This window comes from Emiliania huxleyi (genome assembly GCF_000372725.1).
Source record: "Emiliania huxleyi CCMP1516 unplaced genomic scaffold EMIHUscaffold_274, whole genome shotgun sequence".
NCBI lineage: Eukaryota > Haptophyta > Isochrysidales > Noelaerhabdaceae > Emiliania > Emiliania huxleyi.
In genome coordinates this window covers 64,150-79,832 of record NW_005199975.1, presented here as the reverse complement: position 1 = coordinate 79,832, position 15,683 = coordinate 64,150, and the positions used below count along the sequence as shown (strand labels likewise).

The 15,683-nt window shown below is 66.3% G+C and overlaps 4 protein-coding genes across 4 annotated transcripts in view; 2 read left to right on the top strand and 2 right to left on the bottom strand.

The window, feature by feature from the left end:
* Positions 1 to 295: 295 nt before the first annotated feature.
* Positions 296 to 2,058, bottom strand: EMIHUDRAFT_238662 (hypothetical protein; the record flags this gene model as incomplete). The annotated part of the gene is made up of 6 exons (XM_005776688.1): positions 296 to 514; positions 720 to 749; positions 864 to 983; positions 1,069 to 1,155; positions 1,417 to 1,532; positions 2,040 to 2,058. The coding sequence occupies 6 exons, from the start codon at positions 2,056 to 2,058 to the stop codon at positions 296 to 298; spliced, it is 591 nt and encodes a 196-aa protein (XP_005776745.1).
* A 2,217-nt stretch (positions 2,059 to 4,275) lies between these two features.
* EMIHUDRAFT_457784 (hypothetical protein) lies at positions 4,276 to 6,409 on the top strand (the record flags this gene model as incomplete). The annotated part of the gene is made up of 7 exons (XM_005776687.1): positions 4,276 to 4,481; positions 4,594 to 4,625; positions 4,778 to 4,911; positions 5,121 to 5,180; positions 5,369 to 5,522; positions 5,706 to 5,769; positions 5,924 to 6,409. The coding sequence occupies 7 exons, from the start codon at positions 4,276 to 4,278 to the stop codon at positions 6,078 to 6,080; spliced, it is 807 nt and encodes a 268-aa protein (XP_005776744.1). The 3' UTR covers positions 6,081 to 6,409.
* EMIHUDRAFT_238659 (hypothetical protein) lies at positions 6,386 to 8,164 on the bottom strand (the record flags this gene model as incomplete). The annotated part of the gene is made up of 5 exons (XM_005776686.1): positions 6,386 to 6,988; positions 7,036 to 7,262; positions 7,431 to 7,647; positions 7,720 to 7,809; positions 7,910 to 8,164. The coding sequence occupies 5 exons, from the start codon at positions 8,162 to 8,164 to the stop codon at positions 6,386 to 6,388; spliced, it is 1,392 nt and encodes a 463-aa protein (XP_005776743.1).
* A 2,293-nt stretch (positions 8,165 to 10,457) lies between these two features.
* Positions 10,458 to 15,683, top strand: part of EMIHUDRAFT_115974 (hypothetical protein) — a gene marked incomplete at both ends in the record, with an annotated part of 6,852 nt that continues 1,626 nt past the window's right edge. Inside the window, 9 exons of the mRNA XM_005776685.1 lie at positions 10,458 to 10,854; positions 11,357 to 11,359; positions 12,613 to 12,632; positions 13,963 to 13,990; positions 14,402 to 14,437; positions 14,876 to 14,972; positions 15,104 to 15,197; positions 15,276 to 15,318; positions 15,392 to 15,441. Of these exons, the coding sequence (XP_005776742.1) occupies positions 10,458 to 10,854; positions 11,357 to 11,359; positions 12,613 to 12,632; positions 13,963 to 13,990; positions 14,402 to 14,437; positions 14,876 to 14,972; positions 15,104 to 15,197; positions 15,276 to 15,318; positions 15,392 to 15,441 (768 nt within the window). The remainder of the gene's footprint in view (positions 10,855 to 11,356; positions 11,360 to 12,612; positions 12,633 to 13,962; positions 13,991 to 14,401; positions 14,438 to 14,875; positions 14,973 to 15,103; positions 15,198 to 15,275; positions 15,319 to 15,391; positions 15,442 to 15,683) is intronic.

The window sequence follows — 15,683 nt, the reverse complement described above, 5'->3', positions numbered from 1 at the left end:
TCGATGGTGAAGGTGTGAAGGTGACGGGGCGGGGAGCACCTCCCACGCCGCCGCCACGACCAGCACAGCGGTCTCCGCGTGGAAGAGTGCGACCAGTGAGCCTATGGGGCATGTCTCGGACATGTCCTGGACGTGCCCTGGTCTCCGCACGGAAGAGTGCGATCACGGTGATGCCGGTCGCCCTCTCCTCGCCCCCCCACAGCCCGAACGTGGCTGGGAGAGGCAGCGTGAGCCCGGAGTCGCCCGCCACGTAGTACCCCGGCTCGGCGTAGAGAGCCTGCTCAGCAGCCGCCCGTCACTCGTCACATATCTCAACTGCGTGGCGGAGGCTCCCGGCCTCGGCGTCCCAAGCCTGCCGCATCCCCCCGCCCCCAAAGTCGTCGATGATGAGGAGCAGCGGCGGCGACGCCGCGAGCACGAGCAGGACCGAGCGCGGCAGCCAGGCGGCGCCCCACGAGGCGGTGGCGGTGTGGCGGGCGGCGTCGGTGGCGACGGGGAGGTAGAGGAGGAGTGCCTGGTTCATTGTGATTGACCAATCACGGCGGGCGGCGTCGGTGGCGACGGGGAGGTGGGAGGAGGAGTGCCCAGTCGTGGAAGAGCAGAGCGCAGAGGGCGGCGGCGGCGGCAGGCCACGGCCCCCCGTACACCAAGCTGAGCACGAGGGGGAGGGGCAGCGCCTACAGGAAGGGTCCAGGAAAGGTCTAGGAAAGGTCGTACACCAGGCCGAGCACGAGGGGGAGGGGCAGCGCCTACAGGAAGGGTCCAGGAAAGGTCTAGGAAAGGTCGTACACCAGGCTGAGCACGAGGGGGAGGGGCAGCGCCTACAGGAAGGGTCCAGGAAAGGTCTAGGAAAGGTCGTACACCAGGCTGAGCACGAGGGGGAGGGGCAGCGCGTAGAGGGCGGCCAGCAGCAGCAGCGGGGGGAGCGTGCGCTGCTCGGGGAGCAGGTCGGCGGCAAGGAAGCCGCGCAGCTGCCGCCGCACCTGCGACGTAGCACAGTCTTCTGGCTGGTGTGTTGCAGCGAGGCGGGAGGGGGTCGCGCAGCTGCCGCCGCGCCGAGCGCAGCACGACGAGGGAGCCAGCGAAGAGCAGCGAGCGAAGCAGCAGCTCCTGCAGCACCGCCGCCTCGCTCTCCTCCTCCACCACCAGCGCCACCTGGAGGACAGCTCCGAGAACCTCCCGTGCAGTGCTCCTGCCCCTCTCCTCCTCCTCAAAGGCCGCCGCCGCCGTCGCCAGCGCCGAGCCCTCCGCTCCCTCCACGCCCGCCTCCACCGCCTCCACCGCCTCCTCCGCCTCTCCCACAAACGGCACCGCCCCGCCGCCCGCCCCGCCGCCCGCCCCGCCGCCCGTCGCCCCGCCAGTCGCCACGCCGCCGCCGCCGGCATCGGCCGCTGCCCGCTGCGGCAGCAGCTCCACCTCGAAGAAGTACTCGTGGCGCGGCAGGCCGCGCAGCCGCGCCTGCGTGGCAAGCTCAGTCGTGTGAGCAACTACCTGCCGGTCGCAAGGAGACACTCCCTTCTCCTCCGCCGCGCCTAGAGGAAGAGCCGACGACGGGTGGGCGGGGGAGAAGGTCCGGGGAGTGCCGTCGAGGCGAGAGGTGTGGAGGGGGAGGCCAGGTGGAGCGGCGAGCAGATCCTCCCGCGGCAGCGCGTGCTCGCCTAACAGTATCCTGGTCAGTCACTCCTGCTAAGGTTGGGGTTAGGGTCAGGGTTGGGGTTAGGGTCAGGGTTAGGGTTAGGGTTAGGGTTAGGGTTAGGGATAGGGTTAGGGTTAGTAGCTAGTCTCTCGTGCTCGCCTCTCGAGTTAGGTTGACAATCACTTCCGCCGAAGCCACCGCCTCCACCTCCTCCTCCCCCGCCTCCACCTCCTCCCCCGCCTCCCCCTCCTCCTCCGCCTCCTCCTCCTCCTCCTCCTCCTCCACCCCGCCCCCTTCACCGGAGCTCGCCTCCCCACCCCCCGCACCCTCGCCTCCGTCCCCGCCGCCTCCCTCCGCGCCGCCGCACAGCCAGCGCGACAGCTGCGCCGACGGCGCCTCGGACGCCTGCCCAGAGGCGCCATGAGGCGGGCAGAGATCGGGCCGAGATCGAGTCCAGATCGGGCCGAGATCGAGTCCAGATCGGGCCGAGATCGAGTCCAGATCGGGCCGAGATCGGGCCGAGATCGGGCCGAGATTAGTCCGAGATGAGACCTGCCCGGTGAAAGCCCCGCACGCGGCGCGCACGCCTAGGAGCGGCGCAGTGCCCGATGTCTACTTTAGTCTAGTTTAAACACCTAGCCTAGGAGCGGCGCAGTCCCTCGCCGAGGGGTGTGCTGCTGTGTGTGTGTGTTGCGAGCATGCGCGTGCCCGAGGTCTAGTCGAGTCTAGTTCAACACGGCGTTGGAGTGACTCCGGAGAGGGTCGAGGGAGAGGCAGCGGGCAGAGAGGAGTCGCATCTCCTCTCTCTCGCCTCCTGTCGAGACCGCATCCCTAACCTGACCCTAACCTGACCCTAACCTAACCCTAACCTAACCCTCTCTCTCTCTCGCCTCCTGTCGAGACCGCATCCCTAACCTAACCCTAACCTGACCCTAACCTAACCCTAACCTAACCCTCTCTCTCTCTCTCGCCTCCTGTCGAGACCGCGTCGCTGACTCGGTGCGCCGCCTCGCCCGCCGCGCCTAATTCATTCATTGCTCGGCTGTTCGCTGAGTCCAGCAGTCTCGCTGCACCTCCCCACCGCCACCTAAAAGAGAAGAGCCGCTCATCAAAGTCAGCTGGCAAGGGTCGGTGCCGCCTCGTCCCCCGCCGCACCGACGCGCAGCAGCAGCCGGTGGAGCGTGCCTAGTAGGAGAGGTGCAGGGACGAGGTGCTAGAGAGAGTGCAGGAGAGAGGCGGCCGCCGCAGCAGCGACTAGTCAAGCGAGCGCCTCCGCGCGCTCCCGGCAGCCGCTGCGCAGCCGTCGGAGCGGCGGGTGGCGGATCGACGCGGCCAGATATCCGCCGTCGCAGGATCTTGAGCCGGACGCGCCGCTTGATGAGCAGCGTCGCCACGCCGGAGCTCGCGGCGTCGGTCGGCACGAGGTCGAGCTTGAGAGCGAGCGACGGCGCGAGAGGCGTGGCCGGGCGGACGGTCGACATCGGCGCACCGAGCGCGTCCGCACCAAAGAGGACGGTGCTGGCGACCGGCGGCGGGCTCTTGAGCCGTCCAGCCAGCCAGAAGAGGCCGCCGAGCCACGCGAGCAGCACCAGAGCAAAGGTGAGCCAGCTGGCTGTGTCGAGCCGCGTCTCCATGAGCAGCGCGGCCTCGGCGGGTAGAGTGCCGATGCGGCCGGTGCGCTTGCCCTTCTCGCGGTCGGCCAATCGCGAGCGCATGGCTCTGACGTGGCCAGACTAGCGGCCCGACGCTCTAACCGTGCCAGAGGCGGCTGACGATAACGAGGTCGGATGGCCGTCGCCGTCTAGCCGGAACCGAAAAGAATTCAAAAACAAGAACTCTCTCTCACAGAGAGAGAGAGAGAGAGACACCCATACCGCGTTGGTGTCCAGTCCGAGCCTGGCTGTTCTTCACCTTCCTACCTACCTACCTAGAGAGAGAGAGAGAGAGAGTACATGGGGAACGAGGGCGTGGGCGACGAGGAGATCGACAGGTTTATCCACCCCCCCCCTTACCGCCGACGCCTCCGCCGTCGCCACCCTCACCGCCACCGTCCCCACCGCCTTCACCGCCTCTGCCGTTCTCGCCTCCTCTCCCTCGCCTGCCGTCACCTCCAACTCCTCCAATGCCATCCCCGCCTCCTTCTTCGCCACCACCGTCGCCACCGCCACCTCTGCCCCCCCCGTTGCCGTCGCCACCACCCCCGCCGCCGCCCCCACCGCCACCGCACCCACCGCCGCTGCCATCTCCGCCCCCTCCCTCGCCGCCGCCGGCCCTACAGGCGCCACCCTCGCCACCGCCGCCCTAGACGAGACGGTGGCGGGGCCGCGGCTGAAAAAGGCTAGGAGGGGAGGTCGGGCCCCGCGCCAAATCGGCTCAAAATTCTTTTCGTAAAATTCTTTTTTCGCCCCGGACTGGCTTTGTTCGCCCCGGTCTGGCTTTGGTGGTGTGACTGCTCCTGTGGTGCGGGCGACGGCTTCTGAAGCCGTCGCCCGCGCCTCGCCCGTCGCGTGACTGCTCGCCCCGCGTAGCGAGAATTCTTTTTTTTCGCAGCCCTCTCTGCCTCGGCGCTCGGCGCTGCGCTCGGCGCTGTCGGTGGCCGCTGGATGGGCAGCAGCCTCCACCGGCCGCTCCTCTCCTCGATGCGCCAGGAGCCCGGCGGCCCTCCCTCTTGGCTCGGCTGCGGCGCGGCGCTCACCGGCGGCGCCGCTCTCCTCTCGCTCTTCATGCTGCTCCACGCCGAAAAGGCGGATCACTCGCTCGCGCTGCCGTGGCCGCTCGTGCTCGCCCCGCTGCTCGCGCTGCCCGCCGGCGCGCTGCTGCTCATCGCCACGCGCGCAGCCTCCCGGTCGCACCGACCGGACTCGGCCGGCTCCTCTGACGCCGCGCCGGCCGCGCTGGCCGCCGCCTCGTGCCTCGCCCTCGGCCTGCTCCTCTCGGCGCGCCTCACCGCCGCCGAGGCGGGACAGCCGTCGCCGCAGCCGCGAAGCTGGTCGCTGGCCGTCACCCCGCTGCTGCTCGCCCTCCTCCTCAAAGCCAGAGCCGCGCTGTCCGCCGGCGCCGGCGCCGGCGCGGCTTAGCCGAGGCGCGGGTTCCAGGTCCTGGCACACCTTCCGCGAGGCTGTCCGAGAGCCTTGCCTGTAGGCGCCGCGGCCGAGCTGGCGCGGCTGGCGCTGCTCGGCTGCTCCGCTGTCCTCCTCTGCCTTCGCCTCGGGGGAGGCGGAGGCGGCTGGGGCGTCGTCGCGGCGCCGGCAGCGCTTGCCTTCTTTCCGCGGCCGGTGAGTGGGTGGGTGGATGCGGAATCACACTCGGTGTGATGCGCAGGCGGCGCTCGCCTTTTCGCTGCAGCTGCTGTCCGGCTGCGCTGGCTGCGGCGCGCTCGGCCTCCCGCTGCAGCCTCCCCCCGGCTGCGAGGAGCCAAGCCCTCCTTTGCTGGTGGAGGCTGCGGGCCGCTCCACACGAACCTTCCCGGAACCTTCCCGCTCAGGACCCGACCTCATGGCTGATGGAGCGGGAGGCGCAGGTCTGCGGCAGCGCGTCGGGCGCGGTCCGCGCCTCCCTGCCACCGCTCCATGCCTGCAGCCTGCCACCGCTCCATGCCTGCCCTGCCATCGCTCCATGCCTGCCCTGCCATCGCTCCATGCCTGCCCTGCCATCGCTCCATGCCTGCCCTGCCGCCGCTCCATGCCTGCAGCCTGCCGCCGCTCCATGAGCCCTTTTCTGAGTCTGCCGCAGGTCTGCGCCGCGCTGCTGCAGCTGAGATTACCCGAGAGTACCCGAGATTACCCGAGACTACCCGAGGTTAGAGTGCCGCAGGTCTGCGCCGCGCTGCTGCAGCTGTGCGCTCTCTCCGCGCTCACGGGGCGGCTGGGCGAGTCGGACGCCGCAGGCGAGGTTAGCGAGATTACCCGAGGATACGGGAGGTTACCCGAGGGTAGAGGTTACACTGGCGCGTGGGGCGGCACACTACAGCGTAATATTGGGGCGGCACACTACAGCGTAATATTGGGGCGGCACACTACAGCGTAAGATTGCACCTCTGTTGTAATGACCGGACAGTGAGCGCCATCAGGCCGGTCCATCGGTGGGTCTTGGGGCGGCGCGTACTCGCCCTACCTCTGGTCGCTGCTCCTCGGGCTCGAGCTTATCCGAGATTACCCGAGATGATACCCGAGATGATAGCCGAGATTGCACTCCGTACGCCTCCTCCTCGGACACCCGCCTGCTGCGCCGCGGGCGCCGCACTAACTCACAACGACAGACAAGCAAGCAACAACTGCGCTTGTTCAGGCTCGCTTGCTGCGCCTCCTGCGCCGCCTGCGCGCCGCGCCGGCCAGCGCACGACTATGGCGGCGACGGCGCGGACGGGCCGCGCACACGGCTGCTGCAGAGCCAGGGGGCGTACCAGGGTGTCCGGTCGGACCTCGCAGCCGCGACACAGCTGTGAATGTATGACTCATTGGCTGGTGTGGGCAGAGTCCGACCCGAGCTCGCCGCGCCACGACGCCGGTGTAGAGTCTCTCTTCGCATTGCAGTTTGGACCCTCCAGTGTGTCGACTCTCTGTTTTATCCTCGAGGGTATGTGTCCCGTGTCCGCCGAACAAGGAGCACGGCCACCGCAGACGGCCCCCTCAGCGGCCGTCGTCCTCGACTAGATCATGCAGAACAAGAATTCTTCTCTGAAACCTTAGCCCACACGACGCCACTGAAAGGTGAAAGGACTAGTGTGCTATACGTCAGTACGGCCTAAGCTCAAGGACCCACCGGCGCCTTCTTCTTCGCCTCCGGGTCGTCCGGCAAGAAGGAGCCTGCGTCGTTCATCACCACGGAGAAGGGGCGGCTCGGTGCATGGCTTTGCCGCACCATCGAGATGGCCTCCTCGACGGTGGTGTCCTGCTCTTTGGGGAAAGCCCACATGATTGGGAACATCAGCGCGAAGGAGACCATGTAGACGATGGCGGTGACAAAGAAGCTGAATCGGTAGCCGTATGCCTGGGCAATCACGCCGCCGATGAAGGCACTGCCCGACCAGGAGAAGCCCGTGATGGACTGGATGGACGCCCAGCGGCCGCGCATCTCGGTGGTGACCAGGTCCATCGTGACGGCCGTGATGATGGGCGAGCGCGCATTCATCAGGGCGCCTCGGATTATGAACAGGAAGACGAGCGCCGCGACATTGTCGCACAAGCACATTACGACGAGCGCGGCCGTGCCGAGAAAGTGGAACAGCATGATGGCGGGCAGCCGGCCGAGGGAGTTGGAGACGCGCAAGCAGACGCGCTGCATCACTGCCATTGCGATGGGGCAAGCAAAGGTGAGGAGGCAGAGGGCTTGGGGCGTGAAGCCGTAGTCCACCTGAGAGAGGCAGCGGCGACCGGTCGGGCGAGAAGGCTAGTGTGGACTCGGTCGGGGGATCGGCGCGCCTTGAAAAAGAGCGGAAAGAACTTGACGGTCATGCCGGCGCCCATCGCGGTGATGGTGCTAGAAATCTGCAGCGCGATGGCCAGGTACCACCGAGTCGGTATCCGCCCGCCAAACACCGGCCGGTCGAGGTCGGCGGACATGTACTTGCCGCGGCCCTTGGCCGCAGTCTTCTCCAGTGGCGGCAGCTCCTCGAGCATGAACGTGCCTAGAGCGCAGGCGCAAGGGGAGGAGGTGGAGGGAGCGTCCCTCTCGAGCCGCGGATCCCTCGCTCGCGAGCGCCAATCATGACGATGGGCCAGATGAGGCAGGCTACCCCCATCGCCTGTAGGACGCGGCCGGCGAGGGCTCAATCCCCTCCTTCAAACGTCCCCACTGTTCAGGTGGCTCGGAGCGGCGTCCGCCTTGTGGAGCGTCGGCCTGTCCCAGCTGTCCTGCTGCAAGACGAAGAGAAAGAACATCTGGATGGCGGGGCCGATGGCACTCGCGATCACCTGGATGTTCGACATGTCCGCCATCGTTGCTGTCCGTGTCTCTGGCGGCGTGCTGTCGGCCACAATCGCGTTGGAGGTGGAGAACCAATTTTGCATCGCCTGGAAGGACCAGCATGCATTCGCTGAGGAAGAGGGTGGGCTTCGCTTTGTGTGCGCTCCGCGTGGCGTCACCGGAGCCCACAAGCACATGCCAACGACGATGAACTTTTGAGCGTCCATGAAGATGCCTGCCATCATGATGCCTGCAAGGAGGAGCAACCCCTGAGAGGGGCTTTTTGGTGCGGGGGCGGCTGGCGTGGTGCGGCGCGCGGGTGCCAAAGCCAAGCGTAAACATGACGAGGTTGATTTTGCTGACTCGCACTCGCGGCAGCGAGTCGGCAAGCTTCCCCAGCGGGTACGCCAGCAGCATCTGCATTAGCCCCCGCATCGACTCAATCGAGCCGACAAGCATGTTGCCTCCCATATCGAGGAGGTAGATGTTGAAGAGGGGCCCGAAGGCGACCTCGCGGACCGCGATCGACATGAAGTAGACCACAAAGATTTTGACCACATTCTTGCGGTACTTGGCTCTCGTCTCCGTCTCCGACGCCGGCAGCAGGGCCTCGCCCAGCGCCATTGTTTTGTCGCTCGTCGGCGAAATGGGCGCGGGGATTGTTTTTTATATCTTGTTTCTTTGCCGGCTTCTGAGGACGCTGTCGCCCGCGCCTCACCTGTCGCGTGAATCGTGTCGTGCGACCGCCTTTAGTTGAAAAATTCTTTGCCGGATACAACATCCCCCTCCGGGGAAACGGCAACCCGTTCATGGAGGCAACCGATGCGAGTCGACTGGTGTGTGTCGTCGTGGTTTCGTATCAAGAATACTCACTCACAACCCATTCCTACATACATCCATACCTAATAATAAAGGGCTGAGGAATATGGGTCCTACGCACTTTCGCCCTGGCTCGCCCTGCAAGGGCCCTACGGGGACCCTGGCGAAAAAAGCTTCTCGGAAAGTTGTCGGAGTATGCCGAACGAAACAAATTTAACTCTTTGCCAACAATACACCTACAACCTACCGCGTAAAAAGAATTTGAAAAAGAAAAGAAATCTTTTTACCAATTCATTCCGTTCGAGATATATTGAGGGTTTGTCTCGCGCCGCCATTTGCGAATTTGCCGAATTTGGGATTTGGGCGCGCGGGATCACTCATTACCCCATGGACTGGCAATGGCTGCGGAGCAGTTCGATCCCTGTTTGGCGGCAAAGATCTTCAAGGACCCGCACCTGAGCTTCGCCTATGGCGGCACAGCAGACTTTCGCGGCCGTCACAACGCCCTCTACAACTTCCTCTCCACTCCGCGCCTGTCGGTCAACGTCAGGACCGAGGAGGCGCTCTTCCAGCTCCATGACGGCGCGCTCACGGTCAACGGCACGTTCCTCGTAGAGACGCATTTGGTGGCAAAGCTCGAGGCCGGCTACACCGCCCAGGTATCGTTTTGGGCCTCCGAACTCAACCAGCAAAATTGGGGCTACCAGGCAGCACAACACGCTCTTCTCAAAGAGCGCACACACACACACACACACACACACACGCATGCACACGCACACACACATGCACACAAGCACACAAGCACACATACATATGCACATGCACATGCACATGCACACAAGCACACATGCGCACACACGCACACACGCTGCACGCACCTTCCCTGGTGGTGCAGTCCCGTCTCCATACACGCGCGGATTCGTGGGATCGTGCCTTCGGGCCTTGCCGGCGCGCACAACCCCGCCCTCAACCCCAGGTCATAAACGGCACGTGCGGCGGGAGGGTCTTCAAGTTTGGCAAGTACGGCAGCTGCACCTCCAAGCCCGCCACCCCGACCGCCTCCGTCGCCCCCGCGGCCCCCGCCGCGCCCACCTCCCCCGCCGCCCCCGCCGCCCGCGTGCCGAGTTACAGACGGAAACCGAGCTTGTTACATTGGGGAGCAAAAGTGCCGAGAGTGCGCCAGAACGCTGGGATATCGGTACACCACTACGTCAGGAGGCGAGGGCTGGAAGGACGACCTGGGCGGCTGCGAGATGTTCCCCCGGCGAGGAAACACCGTGCAGTACAACTACCGGGGGAACCCAAACGTGGGGTCCATTCGGTCGCAGTACACCGAACAAAAGACGGCGAGGGCGATTTGCTCCGGCTGAGCATGTTGGCGTCTGTTATCCCCGTCTCGCTTATCGATCGTGGATGGGGTGGAGGTGCTGCCGATTCGCACTCCCCTCGCTTCTGCGTGGCGCGAACCAATGGCCTTTCGGCGCAATCCGCTCCCTCCGCCTGCCGGGCATACAGCGGGGAGCGTGCTGCGGGGGCGACGGAGAATGATGCACATCGTTAGGGAACTTTGATGGCGATGGGGCGACGCGTATGTTGAACGCGAGGGTCAACCCCATGCGTGTGTCCGTGTGTGCGATACGGTGCGGCTGCCTGAAACTCCTTTGGGGGGGGGGGGGGGGCGCTCGTCATGTCTCTTTTATTGGGAGTTTTTGTTGTAAAATTCTCTATTGTTGCTGTCGAATGTTTTTTGCACAAACTCGTAATCTCGTTCATGGTCGACTACTTCAGTATACTACATAGCAAGCGACTCTTGCGTCACTACGTGCCTCCCCGTCTTTGTAGCCTGGCGTTTGTGCCCCGTTTGTGCCGCGTCCCGTGCCCCCGAGTTCATTTTATATAAGCGACTCTTAACAACACAACACAAGCTCGTCGCCGCGAAGACGGGTCCTCGAGGACGCTTCACTCTTAATAGTTCTGCAGTGAAGTGAGAGGGCCGCAACCAAGGCTAGGAGCAGAGCTTACAGGCAGCCTTGCTTCCGCGGTTTTTCGCACTGGACGTTTTTTCTTTTTTCTTAGCCGCCCAGGCCACCCCATTCCTATGTCTTGGTCCCCGCCTGCGCACGTCCTCGACGACGACCCTACAATATCTCCACCTCCTCCTCCGCCGCCGCCATCCTCGGCGCTCGCGCCGGCGCTCAGCTCCGGGCTCGCCGAGGTCTGGGCAAACGGGTCCTTTTCCGACTGCCGCCTCGTGCCTCGGTCGGGAGAGGAGTTTGCCGCCCACCGGCTGGTCCTGTCGGCGCGGTCGGAGCACTTCCGCGAGCTGCTCGCGCCCACCGCCTCCGCCGTCACCGCCGCAGCGATCCGCCTCTCTGTCGACGCCGAGAGGCCGCTGGTCGAGGCGGCGCTGCGGCACGTCTACCTGGAGGCTCCGCCGCCGGACGGGCTGTCGCACGAGGAGCTGCTCGCGCTGCGGGGTCTCTTGATCATGAATGGTGAGTGATGCATGGGCAATGAGTAATCAGGAGCTGCTCGCGCTGCGGGAGCTCGCCGGATTGTGGCGCCTCCCCTCCCTGCTCCACGCCACCGCCAGCCGCCTCGTGGTGAGGCGCCTCTGCCGCCGTCCCTTCCTGGAAGCCTCCCGGCTCACGGTGCCGGAGCCTTCCTGCAGGCGATCCTCTCCCCGGCCAACGTCTGCGCCACGCTGAGGGAGGCGGCGCGGCAGGAGGCCCGCGCCGGCCTCGCCTTCTTTTCCTAGACCTTTCCTGGACCCTTCCTGTAGGCGGCGCGGGAGGAGGCCCGCGCCGGCCTCGCCTTCGCTGCCGGCGGAGGCGGGCGAGGAGGCGAGAGCGCCACCTCTAGCACCACCCTGCTCAAGCAAGCGGCCGGCGCCTTCGCCGCCGCCCGCTTCCGTTCCCTGCTACAGGAGCGACGAGAGCGGAGTGCTCTGCCGTGCGGCGGGACACTTCCGAGACGTGTCCTGGACATGTCCGCCAGGAGGTGCCCGGGGAGGTGCTCGCGCTGCCTGCGGCGACCAAGGCGTGGCTCTCCCCGCTTGCTCGTAGCAACTATGACTAGTGATGCCTCCTCAGTACTCGATCCCGGCCAAGGCGTGGCTCTTCTCGCTCCGGAGCGCCTCGCCGCTACACCTGCTCGCCGCCGCCGGCTCGAGCGGCGCGCTGCAAGAGGAGGAGGAGGAGGGGCCTCCTCGTCGGCCGATGCCTCAGACCTTACCCTGCCCATGCGTCAGGTGTGATGCCAGAGGAGGAGTTGCTCGCCGCCCCGCTCGGCCCTTCCATGTCCGGGACACACGTCCGCGACACGTCCGAGACATGTCCTCAGGAGCTGCTCGCCGCCCCGCTCGGACCCTTCCATGTCCGGGACACACGTCCGCGACACGTCCGAGACATGTCCTCAGGAGCTGCTCGCCGCCCTGCTCGGCCCTCCTTCCATGTCCGGGACACACGTCCGTGACACGTCCGAGACATGTCCTCAGGAGCTGCTCGCCGCCCCGCTCGGCCCTTCCATGTCCGGGACACACGTCCGTGACACGTCCGAGACATGTCCTCAGGAGCTGCTCGCCGCCCTGCTCGGCCCTTCCATGTCCGGGACACACGTCCGAGACACGTCCGAGACATGTCCTCAGGAGCTGCTCGCCGCCCTGCTCGGACCTCCATGTCCGGGACACACGTCCGCGACACGTCCGAGACATGTCCTCAGGAGCTGCTCGCCGCCCCGCTCGGCCCTTCCATGTCCGGGACACACGTCCGTGACACGTCCGAGACATGTCCTCAGGAGTTGCTCGCCGCCCTGCTCGGCCCTTCCATGTCCGGGACACACGTCCGCGACACGTCCGAGACATGTCCTCAGGAGCTGCTCGCCGCCCCGCTCGGCCCTTCCATGTCCGGGACACACGTCCGCGACACGTCCGAGACATGTCCTCAGGAGCTGCTCGCCGCCCTGCTCGGACCTCCGCACTCCTGCTCCCTCTCTGCGAGGCCCCCCGCCGGCTCGCCTCTCCACTCCGCGTGGCCGAGCACTTCTTTGCTCGCAGCATCAGCCATTGTTGGTTGCACTGGCAGGCTCGCCCTTCGCGGCCGCCTCTCCGCTGCAGGCTGAGAGAGTGGCATTTGTTGTTCATGGCTGACGATCGCATTGAGCCAGTGAGAGCTCCGCCGTGCAGGTTGCGACGGCGTGTCACCGGTGGGAGACATAATTAATTAATTAATTAGTTAAGTAATGAATCGCCGCAGGTTGCGACGGCGTGTCACCGGTGGGAGACGTGCCAGCGCCTCCTCGACGCCGGCGCGCCAAGATACAGCCGAGATACAGCCGAGATACAGCCGAGATACGACCGAGGTACGGCCGAGGTACGGCCGAGGTACGGCCGAGGTACAGAGCGCCTCCTCGACGCCGGCGCGTCCCTGAGGAAGGGGAGGGATGAGCAGGACACGGCTAGGACACAGCCAGGAAACAGGACCCAGCCAGGGCACGGCAAAGAAACGGCTAGGACACAGCTAGGACACGGCTAGGACACGGCAAAGAAACAGCTAGGACACAGCTAGGACACAGCTAGGATACAGCTAGGACACGGCCGATCCTGAAAGAGTACTGAAGAGTGTGGAATGACAGGCGCGTCCTTGCACGAGGAGGGGGAGGGCGGCGGCTCGCTGCTCCACGCGGCTGCCGCGGCAGGCGACGCGGAGGCGTGCGCTTTCCTCCTCCGGCACGGCTTGCCGGCTGGGCAGGTGGACAGTGATGATAGGGGGAATGGGAGTGCTTCTAACAGTGACAACAGCACGGCTTGCCGGCTGGGCAGGTGGACAGTGATGATAGGAGGAATGGGAGTGCTTCTAACAGTGACAACAGCACAGCTTGCCGGGGGAGGTGGACAGGGGAGAGGAGTCTAAGACGGGTACTACAGTGATACCGGACGTGGCTCCTTACTCGTGATGTCGAGCTGAGCGCAGGTGGACGGCGAGGGCTGCACGCCCCTGGACACGGCCGTGCTCGCGTCGCTGGCGGAGGGCGAGAGCGGCAGCGGGGGCGAGGGGGCTGGCGAGGGGGGCGAGGGAGGGGAGGGGGGCGGCGCGTTCCTCCGCGTAGCGGCGCTGCTGCGGCGGGCGGGAGGCTGTTCGGCCTTGCGGACATGTCCAGGACACGTCCACGACCTGTCCGAGACATGTCCCATAGGCGGGAGGCGGCTCCGCCTTGCGGCGGGGCGGCGGCGCGTTGGTCCACGAGCTAGCTGCTGCGGGGCGGCTGAAGCAGGTGCGGATGCTGCTGACTGGGTCTGGGAGCGACGGCGGCGAGGCGAGCTTGGCCAGCCAGTGCGGAGATTACCCGAGATTACCCGAGATTACCCGAGATTACCCGAGGCGAGCTTGGCCAGCCAGTGCGGCTGCCACGCTGAGCCGCCCAGCAACACGGCGAGCCGTCTCTGGTGCGCAGGCGAATGTGGCGAACGAGAGCGGCTACACCGCCCTCCACCTCGCCACCCTCCACGGCCACGCGGGGGCGGCAGAGGCGCTGCTGGACGCGTCGGCCACGCGCCCTTCCCCCCCGACCCTCCCTCCGACCCTCGCCTCTCCCCTTCCCTGCAGGCGCTGCTACACGCGTCTGCCGACCCGGGTAATCTCGGGCAATCTCGGGTAATCTCGGGTAATCTCCGTGCAGGCGCTGCTAGACGCGTCTGCCGACCCGAATGCCCAGGACACGTCCATGACATGTCCGGGACACGTCCTCAGGCGCTGCTAGACGCGTCTGCCGACCCGAATGCCCAGGACACGTCCATGACATGTCCGGGACACGTCCTCAGGCGCTGCTAGACGCGTCTGCCGACCCGAATGCCCAGCCAGCGGGCGGCGGCCCCTCCACCCCTCAACCAGAGGGAATGCCCCGTGCTTGACCAGTGACTAGTTCCTCCCTAAGGTGGCGGCCCTGCCCCCCTCCACCTCGCCGCGAAGAAGGGCGCTGCGCCGCTCGTCGAGCTCCTCCCGTCCCTCGCACCGCCCCGGGACATGTCCGAGACATGCCCCGCAGGCGCTGCGCCGCTCGTCGAGCTCCTCTTGTCGCGCGGTGCGGCGCTGCAGGCTTCGGATGGCTCCGGCGAGACGCCGCTTTGGGTGGTGGCGCGTCCTCACGTGCTTAGCCAAACAGCAGGCGAGGATGGCTCCGTCCGGCGAGACGCCGCTTCACCTCAGCGCGCAGCAGCCCGCCTGCTGCGAGCTGCTCTTGTCGTGCGGTGCGGCAGGCCGAGGAGCGCGACGCAACGCTGGCTGCCGGCGCTGTCATCGGTGACTGACCATGATCAGGCGCGGAGGTGAAGGAGGGATGCTGCCTACTCGTACTGACTAGTGCATGACCAGCGACGGCACATGCGCAGGCGCGGATGTCGAGGAGCGCGATGCCGCGGGCTGCACGCCGCTGCAGCACGCCGTCTGCGGCGTGGAGCCTCTCCGCGCGAGCCGGGCGCCTCGTTAACTATTAATTAAGTGTTCATTAAGTATTCATTAGGCGTGGAGCCTCTCCGCGCGAGCAAGGCGCTGCTCGCCGCCGGGGCGTCACCAAACACCGCAGACTTCACCTCGGGGCAGATAGCGATAGCCGAGAGGTCGCCGAGAGATCGCAGAGATGTCGCAGAGAGGCCGCCGACTTCCCCTTCTGGTCAGACGCCGCTGCATCGGAATGGAGAGCCAGCCCCCTCCTCCGTGAAGGACTGAGGGACAGCCGATGCGCTGCCAGGCAGACGCCGCTGCATCGGCTGAGCGACCATGGCGGCGGCGCTGCGGCGGCGGAGACGCTGGCGGCGCTGCTCGACGCTGGGGCGCACATCAACGTGCAGGACGGGCGGGGCGACACGCCGCCGCAGCGTCCCTGGCCCCTCCCTGACCCGCGTCCGCACTGTCTCCTGCAGGACGGGCGTGGCCACACGCCGCTGCACCTCGCGGCGTGGCGAGGTGCAGCACGGCCTCGCACGCTCGCTGAATAGCTAACAGCATTGAGTGCATGGAGAGGTGGTTCGCTAAGCAGGCCACTTCGGCCTCGCGCGCTCGCTCGTCGCCGCGGGCGCCTCTCCGAACGTGCGCCACGCCGCGAGGCATCGGTGAGGTGCGGCACTCCTCAACACCTCGACTCATCAACGAATCAGGTGCCCGACGCTGAGGGCCTCTGCCCGCTCTCGCACGCGGGACCCTCCGAGGCGGCGCTGCGGGGCGGGCGGCCAATCAGCGCCGAGCAGCGCCGAGCCCTCCTGCACGCCATCTCCGCGCCGCCGCCGTGGCTCCCCGACCACCTCGCCGCCGCGTGCCAGATCTGCGGGGAG